A 14,756-nucleotide genomic window follows, 5' to 3' on the forward strand; every position below is an offset into this window, starting at 1 on the left:
GGGGGGTCACAGATCTCCCCATAGTGTCTGAGCTGGCAGAGTGCAGGTGCGGCCTTGAAGCCTCAGTAGTTAGAAAAACATTCCAGTGTCTTATCAGCCTAGCAGAACACACTGTTGCTAGTTACAAGAAAGCTTACTGAAGGAAAAAAAAATCAGTAAAAAGAAAAATTGGCTTCATCCTGGCTCAAACCAGGACACTTTGGCAAAGATATTTAGGAATTCTTCTGAGCATTACAGAAATGTTTTCACTAGGTCTAAGCTTTGGATGATTTGTTTTTGGAGTTTGCTTACACTGGCTGTAGCCTTTCTAGCAGTCAGCACTTCACCCCACCACAAACCACATTATCATTGAAGATGGGTTGTTATCATTGAGAGTTTAAAAAGAAAAAAACCATCCTTTTTTAACAGTATCAGAGTTTAAATTGTCTGAAGTTGTGAGAGTAACCACTGGAAATATTAAGAGTTGCATCTTATTTTTATATTTTATGTATCTTGTCAGGAAGCTTGTTTGTTCCTATTAATGTTACAGTACTTCAGTTATAAAGTTTACAATTTTACAAAATGTAAACTTACAATTGTATATTTATGAAATAAATATAAAAATGGTGGGAGGAGGTATAATTTGCACTGCCTATGACTTTTCAATTGGATTTCTTTGGTTGCTTATAGATTCATTGTTTTGAGACAAGCAAGGTCTTTCCTTTGATCCAAGGAGTAATTTACAAAATCCACTGTGCAATTTATGCCACCAGCAACCAAAAGATTTCGTGCTTATTGCTGTGAACATGTAGAGATATCTCACATACAGCCAAATCCAAAGGCTTTGTTAGTTTTGGGGGATTTTCTTTGTTTTACTTTTTGGGTTAGACATCTAAGGTGAAATTTTAGGGTAAGTTTGGATTTTGGTTTAAATTTTTCTTAAAATTTAAGAGTGAATTTCACTGGGACTAGCACGTACATTAACTGATTTTTAATTTTTTTTTCATAATTTGAAGGTAGATCTGTTTTCAATTTGTTTTGGGGAAAGTAGGCATCAACAAATATTGATGTTATTTCTCAGTCTGATCTTCAGATTATGGTTTGCCTTTTTTGAAGACATTGATAAATGTTTGGGGTGTGGGAAGGTCTACGTTTTTTTCCTATTTGTATTAGTCTATCAACCAAAATGTATTGCCTCTGTAAGTGAAGTACAGTACATGTAGTCAAACACATCTTTAAAAAAAATCCAGCATAGTCATGTGTACAGACTTTGTCAGAATTTTTAAACTAACCTTGCAATTGTTGAACTAAATATGACCAGGGAAATTAAACTCATTATATAATAAAATACTAAGGGATAACACTGTTGAAATTAAATAGCTGATAATCAATGGAGAGGTTTTTTTTAATTGCTGATTTGGCCCTAGCACAGAAACGTTACTCTACTTACTGTGAGGCGTTGTTCGATGTCACCGGGTAATGAAGGAACTGTTGCTCACCTTCCTTGAATTACCCCAAAAGCAAATCTTTCCTCTGCCAGTGTAATAGGTATTGCCTAATTATCTAATAGGAATGGCTAGCAATTAGTGCAGGCCTGCTGATTATTTGCAGTATCCATGAGGAGTTTTCTTAATTAAAGCTGTTTCAAATAAAGTGAGGCCAAACTGTCACTAAGGGAAGGATTTAATGTCTTTCATTAGTGTACTGCGGGGTCCATGGATACTTTAAAGCATATTTCCATTGCCACTCGTGTGTTGTGGTTTACCTTTTAAAAATAAACTAACATACAAAGCATGTAACTTTGCAAAGGGCTTTCTGCTGGCTTATGTACTTCATTCATTGACAGTCTTTTCCTTGAAATTTTTCCTTTGGTGGCAGTTCCTAACCTATTTGCAAAACACTGCTTTGTTCACTTTGAAGAGTTTCTCTTGGTTTATAAAACGGGATGGTAGGGAAATCCTTGTATAGTTAGATATATTTGCTGTGTGTGTCATCCACCTGTACCACTTTTTTCTATCTTCCTCTGCAATTATATGAATGGCTTTATTCTGGTGAGAAATAGAACAGATTTTTCTTGCTTGATCCAACTACATTTCATCTGTACTAAAATAGAAATTCTGCTTTTCTTCCCCCTCCCTTGCCTCTCCCTGCTTTTAAAATTTTGCCTCAGTTCCTACCACAGCTGCTAGCACTCCTGATGCTGTTGACAAATATTTGGAGGCACCTGGAGATGAGAATGAACATGCCCATTTCCAGAAAGCCAAGGAAAGGCTTGAAGCTAAGCACCGTGAAAGGATGTCTCAGGTAAGGGGAGATTTCTTTATTTCTAAATGTGAGAGTTTTGTCTGTCAAGTCATAAGATGCTTGGGATCCCTCATTTTTTTATTTTTGAAGGCTTCAGCCAGCTTCCCTGCCTCTGTGCAATGCTGTAAATACACCATTTACCACCTTACTCTAAGAATTCAGCTGGCTGGGGCATACATTTGTGGTTGGGTCACAGCTGACACCAGAAGTCACTGGTTACTTGTGCTGTTAAAAATGAAAAAAAGTCTGTTAAAAATTGCTCATATATTTTTGGAAGCATGTTTGATTTGTGAGATTATTCTTCTTTCCAAGCAAGGAACTTGATGACTGTATTAGCTGTCCTTCCTTTGCAGCAGCTGAAGGAAATTGTTTGTGATCAGCTTCATTCTCTGTATGTAGCATACATGGCCATGCCCTGGAGTAACAAAAGATCACATATGTTCATTGAATGGTCTTGAGCCCCAATGTAACATGAAATGCATCTAAAGCCAAAGAAAAAAATTTTAAAAAGTGTTTTTTAACTGAGTCAAAATCCAAGCTTTTCTTTAGCTAAAAAGATTTGCATAGCCTGAAATTGTACAGTTTTAATCCTATTGAACAGTAAGAGATGAGCTATCCACTCTCTCAGAAATATGGTTTATAATAGCAATGCAAATAAAATATTGTCATGGTTCTGCTCTAATAACAACAAAGAAAAATGTAAGAGGATTAAGGAAAAGCCTATGGTGCATATTTTTGGGGATGGAACAGCCACAAAAATGAATGCGGTATAATTCAAATGCACTGCATGTATCTGGGTAGCTATTCTACTATAACTTTTAATCATAACTTTGTTCCCCTATTGCACTTTCAGAGTTTCTGTGTATTACTGACACATTAACCTTTAGCTCTGTGCTAAAACGATTGAGTAGGCCTGAAATTAAGCTCTTAGAATAAGCCTCTGTGTTGTGTTTGGCACTTTTCTAAGAAATAGGGCAAGGCATCTTACCTGAAGCAGTCATCTGATCAGTGCAAGCCACATGCCAAGAATGACACTTGATAGAAGGATATGTGTTCCTCGTCTGCCTCCACTTGGGAAGCGTTGTGGCACAAACAAGCTGTCCCCTCATTAAACAGAGAAGATAGTGCCAGTTTAATGCATTTTAAAGTGTTGCCATTGCCTTTCCTCTGGAAGATTAACAACTTCATCAAAAAGACCAATGGCCGAGGTGGGAACGTTGCTGAGGGGGTGTGTGTGTGGCGTCTGGCTTGGAGCCAGCCCCATGCCGTGGAGTGAGTTGGGAAGGAGGTGACCTTGGTGAACTCACAAAGTAGCTGTGAGCTCTGCTCCCGCTGAGGGAGCAACTCCTCATCCCAGTCCTCTTCTAACAAACTTTGGTGTGCCTGTAGCACTCATCTTGGGAAGGACACGCTGAGGATCAAGCAGATAAAAAAATAGTGCGTACAGCCTGCCATGGGGAGGAGAGAGATCCTGCCCCAGATAGGCACACAGAGACTTGGCAGGTAATGCAGTTGTCACCCAGTTATTGCCTCCCCTTCAAATAGCCTTTTTTTGAAAAACACTGTACTGGCAGATGTCCTGAAAACAAAGAACAGGAGTGTGAATGTTAAGTTTACCTGGAACAGCCCTCAGATTCTCACTGTTGCTTCAGGTTTGTCTCCAAAATCGTAATATGTAAAGGTTAAGCTGGGTAATTAAGGACAGTACTTGGGTAAACTGTATATTTTCTGTTTTCTAAAAAGCTAATGATTTGTGAAAAAGAGCTAATCAAATGTACAAGCACCCAGAAAACGTAATTGCTTGAGGCTAACAAAATTAACTAGGAAAAGCACTGAACCACAGCATCAGGAAACTTCTGGGTACACGCACTGCACATTTTACCATGCACATTTGGGGCAACTCATAAATTAAGGCTGTAGTTCAAGGGTTTGACAGAAGATCATGCTGGTGGTGTGTGTTGGCGGCCCTTGTTAGCACATTCCCAGCCATCCTTTCTGTCAGCACTAATGAGCATACAGCTGCAGGGTGAGGCAGGTCAGCTCCCTCATCTCACTGCTAGGTCACTCTTCCAAAAAAAACCAGTGAAATAACCAACTCTGAGCAGCTCAGCAAGCTAAATCAGAACTGGGAAACAGCAGCACGACAGTACATCAAGAAGGAAAGATCTTTCATCTTTAAATTGCTTAAAGCTGCTTATGAAATCTCAGCTTAAAGTACGCATGTCTTGAAGTACAGAGAACCCCTGCAGAGCTTTAAAGAAGAGAGTTAACTTAAGTTTTTAAAAATTCTTTTCCTCTCTCTGAGTAATATCTTGTACAGCATTGAGCCTTCGTCTCTGAGCTAACTTCTCAAAAGTTTATCCATTACAAAAATCTTCAGGAAAGGTTGAAAAGCCAGCTAGTTTACCATTCTGCGTTTCCTCACATGAATTGTGATTATGCCTGTGTCCCATATTGCTGGTCTACTTTTCTCACAGATTATTTTGAAGTTGCTTTCTACATTTTTTTGAAAATTGGGAATCGTTTTCATATGTATTTAACTAAAAAAATAAATCAAATGTTGGAAACAATGGTAAAATAAATTAACTTAGTAAGCTCTTGTTATCATTGTTTTTCTCTTAAAAAAAAAAAAGTGAGTGAGTGACAGTCCAGCAGCACCAAACATATTTATTCACTTTTATTTACTCAAACAGGAACTCCAGTTCTTTCAAAGCTAAGAAATGGGGGCTTATATAGGAACAGAAATTCCCATCTTTCCTCTATTAAAAAGAGAGGAAATTATCAGTGATTTTGGAACATGATTAAATCATTCTTTAATCTTGATAAATACGGTTATCTGAAATAAATCAGCTTGTTCACTAAATACGGATATTTCTTTAATAAAGCAGATAGCTGTAAACCAGTACTTGATTGGATGCACACTTTGCAGCAGCCAATTAACTAATAAAGTAATGCATTTAATTTGACACATAAAACATAATCACCTAAGGGGTAGGGAAGTTCATCATTAAAAAAATTAAATTTAAATTAAGTAATCTAATCAAAATATGCCGTAAGGGCAAATGCAGGTGTACTGTATGACCTCTTTGAGATTTCCCTTTGTTTACAATGGAATTCTGACAACTTGTGTTTATGTTTATCTTGCATAAAGATGCTCACATTGCCAGAGACCCAGCTTCTATTGGTGGTTGAGTCAGTTCATAGCTCCCAAAACACTCTCTTCCTAGGGGAGTCTGTGCTCTTTTTGTATGATGCCCTAATGCACCTCTGATTCAGACTGTTTTAATCTTCTGCTCTTATGTGTCCAAAGAAAGGACCATGCTTTTACTTCTCTAGAACAGAGAATAGAGAAAGCAGCCTTCAAGACTTATTTTTTTTTTTTCCTTTTTTTTTTTTACATAGGGTCTAAACACTCCATGCAGATTTTGGGAGGTTTTCCCCCAAAATATATACATAGGACCTTTTCCAAGGGCTATTGAAAGGCCTTTAAAAGCTTCTTATTTTAATGATTTTACAGTGGAACCTAAAGAAAAGCAGTGCTGTAAGAAGAGCAAATATATGATTTGACTGAATAGAGAATTTCTAAAATAAAGAAAATACAGGAAAAAATAGAGATAGGTAAAGTGTTCTGGAGTAGAAGAACCAGAACAAGTTTCAATGTGGACTAAACTTGGAAGAATCTTTGAGTCAAAGAGAAGGCTAGACTGAGAAAACTGAGAACTGAAAGGATTGGAAAAGATAATATTATAACTCATGATTTCTTATCCATAGGTAAATCTGTAATGTTTAGAATAACCTCTTTTTGAAGACATACATAATAAAAACAAATGTGGTGGTAGAGAAACAGTTTTGAATTCCTGCAGATTTGCTGAGCTGTGAATTCAGAAAAGGTAAACCTCTGAAAGAGGGAATTTAAAAGCATTTTAAAATGCAACATTTAGATAAAACAAATAAACAAATAAATAAGTGGTTATAATAGAAAAATAAAAATAAAACAAAATATGGGATAATCTGAAATATTCTCTTCCATTTTTTTAAATTTGAACAACAGAAGCTGTTACCTGTCCTACCTTACTCCTAAACACTGAAACCCAGAAAGAAAAAACAAGGGACAAAAAAACCAAACCATTTTACACTCCTACAAAATTACACATATTTATATTTCAAAGAATCATTGCATTCTAATTATTCACAGTACTGCTATGACTTTTCACTCTACTTTGAATTTCTTCCCCTTAATAGCAAGTCTCCTTGCTTTCTCTTTTAATGTAGCAATACTACAGAATCTAAAAGAAGAAAGGTAAAGAAAGAGAGAAAGAAGGATAGACTGAGAGTGAAAAGCCTGACAACTGTGTAACAAACAAGAACATAGTAGAAAAAAAATGTATTGTACTGAAGCTGAAAATTCTTTTTGAAAAATGTCAGAAGACCAGGTAGATTATTAAGCAATACAGTAAGATAATTATTTGTTTGCCTTGTTTGTACAATATTAACTACCTAATTTGTAAGGCATGGTGATAGAATTTAAATGCTAATAAAATCTTAACTGAGCTGATGTAATCACAACAAAACAGATTTTATATGAGTACATATCCTGTGTGGAAGGAACAAAATACCCAGCAGGACCAGAACCCTGGACTTCCACAGGGCAAACTTTGGTCTCCTCAATCATCTATTAAGGGAAATCCCATGGGACAGGGTGCTAGAAAATAAAGGAGCTCAAGATAGCTGGTCAACATTCAAGGACCACTTCTTGCAAGCACAGGATCAGAGTGTCCCAATGGTTAGGAAATCTAGTAAGGGTGCTAGGAGACCTGCATGGTTAAAGAAGGAACTACTGGGCAAACTTAAGTGGAAAAGGAAAATCTATAGATCATGGAAGGAGGGGCTGGTCACTTGGGAGGAATATAGGACTGTTGTCAGAGGATGTAGGGAGGCAATTAGGAAAGCTAAGGCCTCCTTGGAACTTAACCTTGCAAGTCAGGTTAAGGATAATAGAAAGGGCTTTTTCAAGTACATAGCTAGCAAAACTAGCAATAGAGGCAATATTGGCCCATTGAGGAATGAGGTGGGAGCCCTGGTGACAGAGGATATAAAGAAGGCAGAGGTGCTGAATGCCTTCTTTGCCTCTGTCTTCACTCCTGCAGGGTCTCCCTATGAGCCCCAGATTCATATAGCCCCAGAAGAAGTCAAGATAGAGGAAGAGTTTGACATGGTAGATGAGGATTGGGTTAGGGATCAGTTGAGTAATCTGGACATCCATAAATCAATGGGTCCAGATGGAATGCACCCAAGGGTGCTGAGGGAGCTGGCGGAGGTCATTGCTAGGCCACTCTCCATCATCTTCAGTAAATCATGGGCAACAGGTGAGGTGCCTGAGGACTGGAGGATAGCAAATGTCACTCCAGTCTACAAGAAGGGCAAGAAGGAGGACCCGGGTAACTATAGACCGGTCAGCCTCACCTCCATCCCTGGAAAGGTGATGGAACAACTTGTTCTTGTGACTATCTCCAGGCACATCAAGGACATGGGGGTCATCAAGAGCAGTCAGCATGGTTTTATCAAGGGTAAATCATGTTTGACTAACCTCATAGCCTTCTATGAGGAAATTACTAGGTGGATAGATGATGGTAGAGCGGTAGATGTGGTTTATCTTGATTTCAGTAAAGCATTTGACACCGTCTCCCACAGCATCCTTGTGGATAAGTTGATCAGGTATGGGTTTGGTGACCAGGAAGTGAGGTGGATTAGGAACTGGTTGAAAGGAAGGAGTCAGAGAGTTGTAGTCAATGGGGTAGAATCTGGTTGGAGGTGTGTTACTAGTGGAGTCCCACAAGGGTCGGTGCTGGGACCGGTGTTGTTCAACATCTTCATCAACGACCTGGATGAGGGTATAGAATGTACCCTCAGCAAGTTTGCTGATGACACTAAGCTGGGAGGAGTGGCTGACACACCAGAAGGCTGTGCTGCCATTCAGAGAGACTTAGATAGGTTGGAGAGTTGGGCGGGGAGAAACATGATGAAATTCAACAAGGGGAAGTGCAGAGTTTTACATTTGGGGAAGAACAACACCATGTCCCAGTACAGGTTGGGGGCTGAACTGCTGGAGAGTAGTGTAGGTGAAAGAGACCTGGGGGTCCTGGTAGACAGGAGGATGACCATGAGCCAGCAATGTGCCCTTGTGGCCAAGAAGGCCAATGGCATCCTGGGGTGTATTAGAAAGGGTGTGGTTAGTAGGTCAAGAGAGGTTCTCCTCCCCCTCTATTCTGCATTGGTGAGGCCACATCTGGAGTATTGTGTCCAGTTCTGGGCCCCTCAGTTCAAAAAGGACAGGGAACTGCTCGAAAGAGTCCAGCGCAGAGCTACGAAGATGATTAGGGGAGTGGAACATCTCCCTTATGAGGAAAGGCTGAGGGAGCTGGGTCTCTTTAGCTTGGAGAAAAGGAGACTGAGGGGTGACCTCATCAATGTTTACAAATATGTAAGGGGTGAGTGTCAGGGGGACGGAGTTAGGCTTTTCTCGGTGATGACCAGTGATAGGACAAGGGGTAATGGGTGTAAATTGGAGCATAGGAGGTTCAAGGTGAATATCCGAAAAAATTTTTTTACTGTAAGAGTGACAGAGCACTGGAACAGACTGCCCAGGGAGGTTGTGGAGTCTCCCTCACTGGAGACATTCAAAACCCACCTGGATGAGTTCCTGTGTGATGTACTCTAGGTGACCCTGCTCTGGCAGGGGGGTTGGACTAGATGATCTCTCGAGGTCCCTTCCAGCCCCTAAGATTCTATGATTCTATGATCTGATCAGTGCAAGCCACATGCCAAGAATGACACTTGATAGAAGGATATGTGTTCCTCATCTGCCTCCACTTGGGAAGCGTTGTGGCACAAACAAGCTGTCCCCTCATTAAACAGAGAAGATAGTGCCAGTTTAATGCATTTTAAAGTGTTGCCATTGCCTTTCCTCTGGAAGATTAACAACTTCATCAAAAAGACCAATGGCCGAGGTGGGAACGTTGCTGAGGGGGTGTGTGTGTGGCGTCTGGCTTGGAGCCAGCCCCATGCCGTGGAGTGAGTTGGGAAGGAGGTGACCTTGGTGAACTCACAAAGTAGCTGTGAGCTCTGCTCCCGCTGAGGGAGCAACTCCTCATCCCAGTCCTCTTCTAACAAACTTTGGTGTGCCTGTAGCACTCATCTTGGGAAGGACACGCTGAGGATCAAGCAGATAAAAAAATAGTGCGTACAGCCTGCCATGGGGAGGAGAGAGATCCTGCCCCAGATAGGCACACAGAGACTTGGCAGGTAATGCAGTTGTCACCCAGTTATTGCCTCCCCTTCAAATAGCCTTTTTTTGAAAAACACTGTACTGGCAGATGTCCTGAAAACAAAGAACAGGAGTGTGAATGTTAAGTTTACCTGGAACAGCCCTCAGATTCTCACTGTTGCTTCAGGTTTGTCTCCAAAATCGTAATATGTAAAGGTTAAGCTGGGTAATTAAGGACAGTACTTGGGTAAACTGTATATTTTCTGTTTTCTAAAAAGCTAATGATTTGTGAAAAAGAGCTAATCAAATGTACAAGCACCCAGAAAACGTAATTGCTTGAGGCTAACAAAATTAACTAGGAAAAGCACTGAACCACAGCATCAGGAAACTTCTGGGTACACGCACTGCACATTTTACCATGCACATTTGGGGCAACTCATAAATTAAGGCTGTAGTTCAAGGGTTTGACAGAAGATCATGCTGGTGGTGTGTGTTGGCGGCCCTTGTTAGCACATTCCCAGCCATCCTTTCTGTCAGCACTAATGAGCATACAGCTGCAGGGTGAGGCAGGTCAGCTCCCTCATCTCACTGCTAGGTCACTCTTCCAAAAAAAACCAGTGAAATAACCAACTCTGAGCAGCTCAGCAAGCTAAATCAGAACTGGGAAACAGCAGCACGACAGTACATCAAGAAGGAAAGATCTTTCATCTTTAAATTGCTTAAAGCTGCTTATGAAATCTCAGCTTAAAGTACGCATGTCTTGAAGTACAGAGAACCCCTGCAGAGCTTTAAAGAAGAGAGTTAACTTAAGTTTTTAAAAATTCTTTTCCTCTCTCTGAGTAATATCTTGTACAGCATTGAGCCTTCGTCTCTGAGCTAACTTCTCAAAAGTTTATCCATTACAAAAATCTTCAGGAAAGGTTGAAAAGCCAGCTAGTTTACCATTCTGCGTTTCCTCACATGAATTGTGATTATGCCTGTGTCCCATATTGCTGGTCTACTTTTCTCACAGATTATTTTGAAGTTGCTTTCTACATTTTTTTGAAAATTGGGAATCGTTTTCATATGTATTTAACTAAAAAAATAAATCAAATGTTGGAAACAATGGTAAAATAAATTAACTTAGTAAGCTCTTGTTATCATTGTTTTTCTCTTAAAAAAAAAAAAAAGTGAGTGAGTGACAGTCCAGCAGCACCAAACATATTTATTCACTTTTATTTACTCAAACAGGAACTCCAGTTCTTTCAAAGCTAAGAAATGGGGGCTTATATAGGAACAGAAATTCCCATCTTTCCTCTATTAAAAAGAGAGGAAATTATCAGTGATTTTGGAACATGATTAAATCATTCTTTAATCTTGATAAATACGGTTATCTGAAATAAATCAGCTTGTTCACTAAATACGGATATTTCTTTAATAAAGCAGATAGCTGTAAACCAGTACTTGATTGGATGCACACTTTGCAGCAGCCAATTAACTAATAAAGTAATGCATTTAATTTGACACATAAAACATAATCACCTAAGGGGTAGGGAAGTTCATCATTAAAAAAATTAATTTTAAATTAAGTAATCTAATCAAAATATGCCGTAAGGGCAAATGCAGGTGTACTGTATGACCTCTTTGAGATTTCCCTTTGTTTACAATGGAATTCTGACAACTTGTGTTTATGTTTATCTTGCATAAAGATGCTCACATTGCCAGAGACCCAGCTTCTATTGGTGGTTGAGTCAGTTCATAGCTCCCAAAACACTCTCTTCCTAGGGGAGTCTGTGCTCTTTTTGTATGATGCCCTAATGCACCTCTGATTCAGACTGTTTTAATCTTCTGCTCTTATGTGTCCATTCCTTTAGACTACAAACTGTGAAAATTTTTTCTACTTTTACATCTGCGTGACACCTGGAGCACAAGCCTTATAAACTTTCCTAGGCAGTCATGGAAAAGAGAATTACATTAGCATATAATTTTAAATGTTTCCCAAGAATAATTAATGCAGCTCCAAGTGGCACCAAAGCTATATTCCCATACAAACAGGATAGCCATTCAGTGGTGCCTGTGTAACCTTCGAATGTTTGCTGTTCTCTGACACATAAGAGGGAGAGATTATTCCACTAATTGCAGCATGCTGTGATTATTTTTTCCTTTTTTTGGTAACATTCCCCTTTTCCTCTTTTTCTTTCCAGTTTGTTAACTCCTGTGCAGCTCCCTCACTTAAATAGTTCCTGCTAAATAGCTTGGTGGAACTAGATACTGAACCTTACTCAAGGGAGCAGTGTATATGTTTCTGTCCTCAAATGTCTTGTGACATCCTCATGTCTTAAATTTACTCTTTCTCTAGCTGTTTACAATATTTTAGGAATCACAGTGTGTACAGTACTTACGATAGGAATTTAATGATATGTTGTCTCCTGAAATAATCTTGCTTCTTGGAAGTTCATTTCCAAAGAAAGCATCTGAAAATACTGTAGTCCTCAAACAGCCTAAACAGGGCTAGCGTTATATTCAAGATTATTATTTTTTTTTACCATTGAGTGCCACTGGCTCCAACATCCTGGAGAGGTCTTCAGCTGCTTATTAGTGCTGGTGGCATCACAGAATCATAGAATGGTTTGAGTTGGAAGGGACCTGAAAGATCATCTGGTTCCAACTCCCGTGACCTGGGCAGGGACATCTCCCACTAGGCCAGGTTGTTCCAAACCTCGTCCAACTTCACCTTGACCACTTCCAGAGAGGGGACAGTCACAAATTCCCAGGACAACCTATTCCAGTGTCTCACCACCCTCACAGTAGAGCCATGTCATTCTGTTTTTTTTCACAAGTCATTCACTCTTGTTCCACTAGAGCTGAACTCTGAAGCCTGTAATTTATATCCCTCCCAAGTAGCTGTGGAGGCTGTCATTTTATCATCCTGCCTTCCATGCCTTAAAAGGTTCAGAGAAATAAAACAGGGAGAGAGACCTGGTCTAGCCAAAGGCCTCCTTATCACATTAACCACAATGCTCGTTTTCATCATGTGGATTAGCAAAGGGTTAGTTAGTTTGGGGGATAAAGATCACAAGGGAGCTGTTGTTCTGAAAACCCATGAACAACTCATTCAGAGTGGAAAAGTATTAAGCAGATGTCAGATCTGTGATTTGAAGACAAAAGCAAAGGAAGGAGAAGAAAATTGTGAAGCTGCTAACCCAGGCCGACACTCAAGCTTGAGCACATCATTGTAGTTTATGACTTGAATCAATGCCATCATTTTGGGGTCTTCTGTAACATTCAAATCCTGGCATTGGTGACATTTCAGGTGTCTAGAAAGGTGCTACCTATATATATGAACTAAGTTGTCTTAGCCACTACAATCATTCAACCTAACCATACAATTAAGTGATTAATACCTAACATGCACTTAATACAGAGTAGAGCTCTGAGAATTCGTGAGTTTTTTACAGATGTCATGAGGCTCTAAGTCCCTCTGGGAAAGTAACTGGTAGTGGGGCAACCTGTAACTTTAGTGTGCTGCACATCATGTTCTTTGTCATCAGCAACATACTACAACCCCTTGCAAATGAATTTTCATGACTTCTTGTAAATTTTGGTTTCCTACCTCCCCAGAATGTGGTTGCAATTTGCACATCAATGTGTATTTGATGAGAAAATAATGTAAATCAAACAGGTATTTTCAGGCTGCCAGTTTATGTAGGCTGTAGTACAACTCTTGGGATTTAAGTTTCAGCATCTAGTTCCCAGTGAAAGAGCAGAGTGAAGTCAAGACTGTGATTTCTAAGTACTTGACTTCAGGTGTTTGTGGTTACAACTGCTCTCTAACCATGCCCCTGCTGAAGCTCAGAAGCAGACAAAACACTTTTGCACTTAAAAGTTTTCAGCATCAGGTTAGCCTCCAAAAATATGTCTCTACTCTCTTGGGCTGTTACTAAAGCTACAATCTCTTACAGATAAATAAGTTCACTGATAGTGAATTGATCTATATTTACTATGACTGATATATTGCTGTCTTTAAATACATTGCCAATCAAAAGGAGTATCAAAACTTGACAACAGACTCCCATATGTTGAGTGCAGGTGTCTGAATGCTGGTTAATTGTTAGGGTCTACAGTCCTGTATAGGACTGAGAAGGGCCTACATTTCAAGGACTGGGACTTGTAAAAGTCTCCTTTGAGTGCAGGTTTGTTTCTCTGTTGAAAGGCACAGGCTCAACCAGATACCCTGAGGCACCACCGAGTGCTCTCCAGTCTGTCCATCAAGAAGCCTGATTACAAATGTCCAGCATGTGGGAGAACTGGGGAGCCTGAGACACGAGCTGAGTGGTGGAGTCTCAACTTTCAGATGTGAGATTCAGGGGGTCTAATTTGTCCTGCCTTTGGTATTGGTCTTGGTCAAATTTCAGCCATGCATGTGGACTCTGAGCTTTTCAAAGTTCCCCTTTAGAAAGGGCATATTCGACTGTTTCTATTAAATAGTATGAAAGTTTGAAGTGAGAAAGGAAGGAAAGGAAATGCATATTTTGAGTAATTGCTTCAAAGTTTCTTCTGGCTTCTGACCTTGTACTAATTCTGCAAATAAACAAGTCACTTGTGTGCACTGAATTCAGTGAGAGCAGTTGTTCCTGCATGAAGCTTGTTATTTGAGGAAATAGCTGTTTTGGTGTGAAATAAGTAAACTCCCTAAGTAAGACCATGACAAGGTTTCAGGTGTCATGGGCAGCAAGTTAAGATTAACTCATAATTACTGTGTTATAGACAGGGGTGGCTTCTCACATTGCTGTAAAGAATGGTACTGAAAGTTCTCATCATTTTTCTTTCAGTGTTGTACTTGAGATATAAATATATTCGGTTCTCGAAGTGTTGGACACCTATTTTTGGACATACTAGCACAATTCACCTGTAATTCTTGATTTTTCCTACTCAAAGGCCAGCAATGTAATTTGAATGAATCTAAAAAATGTGTAATAAAAAATGTGTCAATTAGAATGAGCTGAAATTGACTCATGTTGACCAAGGACATAGAATACATGGAAATAGTTTCCCTTCTGTCCAAGATGAAAAAAGAGGTTGATTTATTCATTCATAGAAACCTCCACCTCCCTTGCTTGAGGGCTGGTTAGGGGCTTTGTTGCTTCACTGCAGAGTTGTGAGAGCTTGGCACAGTGTTCAGGCACAGAAGTACCCTCTTTGTTTAATTTCATAACAGGATCCTACCTTT

The 14,756-nt window shown here is 39.6% G+C and overlaps 1 protein-coding gene across 6 annotated transcripts in view; it reads left to right on the forward strand.

Moving 5' to 3' along the window:
* Positions 1-14,756, forward strand: part of APP (amyloid beta (A4) precursor protein) — a 171,329-nt gene that overhangs the window by 97,400 nt on the left and 59,173 nt on the right. For 5 of the 6 annotated variants that reach the window (XM_009995428.1, XM_009995429.1, XM_009995430.1 and 2 more), the window contains one exon: positions 2,150-2,283. In XM_009995428.1, the coding sequence (XP_009993730.1) occupies positions 2,150-2,283 (134 nt within the window). Of the gene's footprint in view, positions 1-1,095; positions 1,108-2,149; positions 2,284-14,756 lie in introns of all 6 variants that reach the window. The other variant, XM_009995431.1, reaches the window with a different exon arrangement.

Source organism: Chaetura pelagica, unplaced genomic scaffold, assembly GCF_000747805.2.
Source record: "Chaetura pelagica isolate M959 unplaced genomic scaffold, ChaPel_1.0 scaffold23, whole genome shotgun sequence".
In the NCBI taxonomy this organism is placed as follows: Eukaryota; Metazoa; Chordata; class Aves; order Apodiformes; family Apodidae; genus Chaetura; species Chaetura pelagica.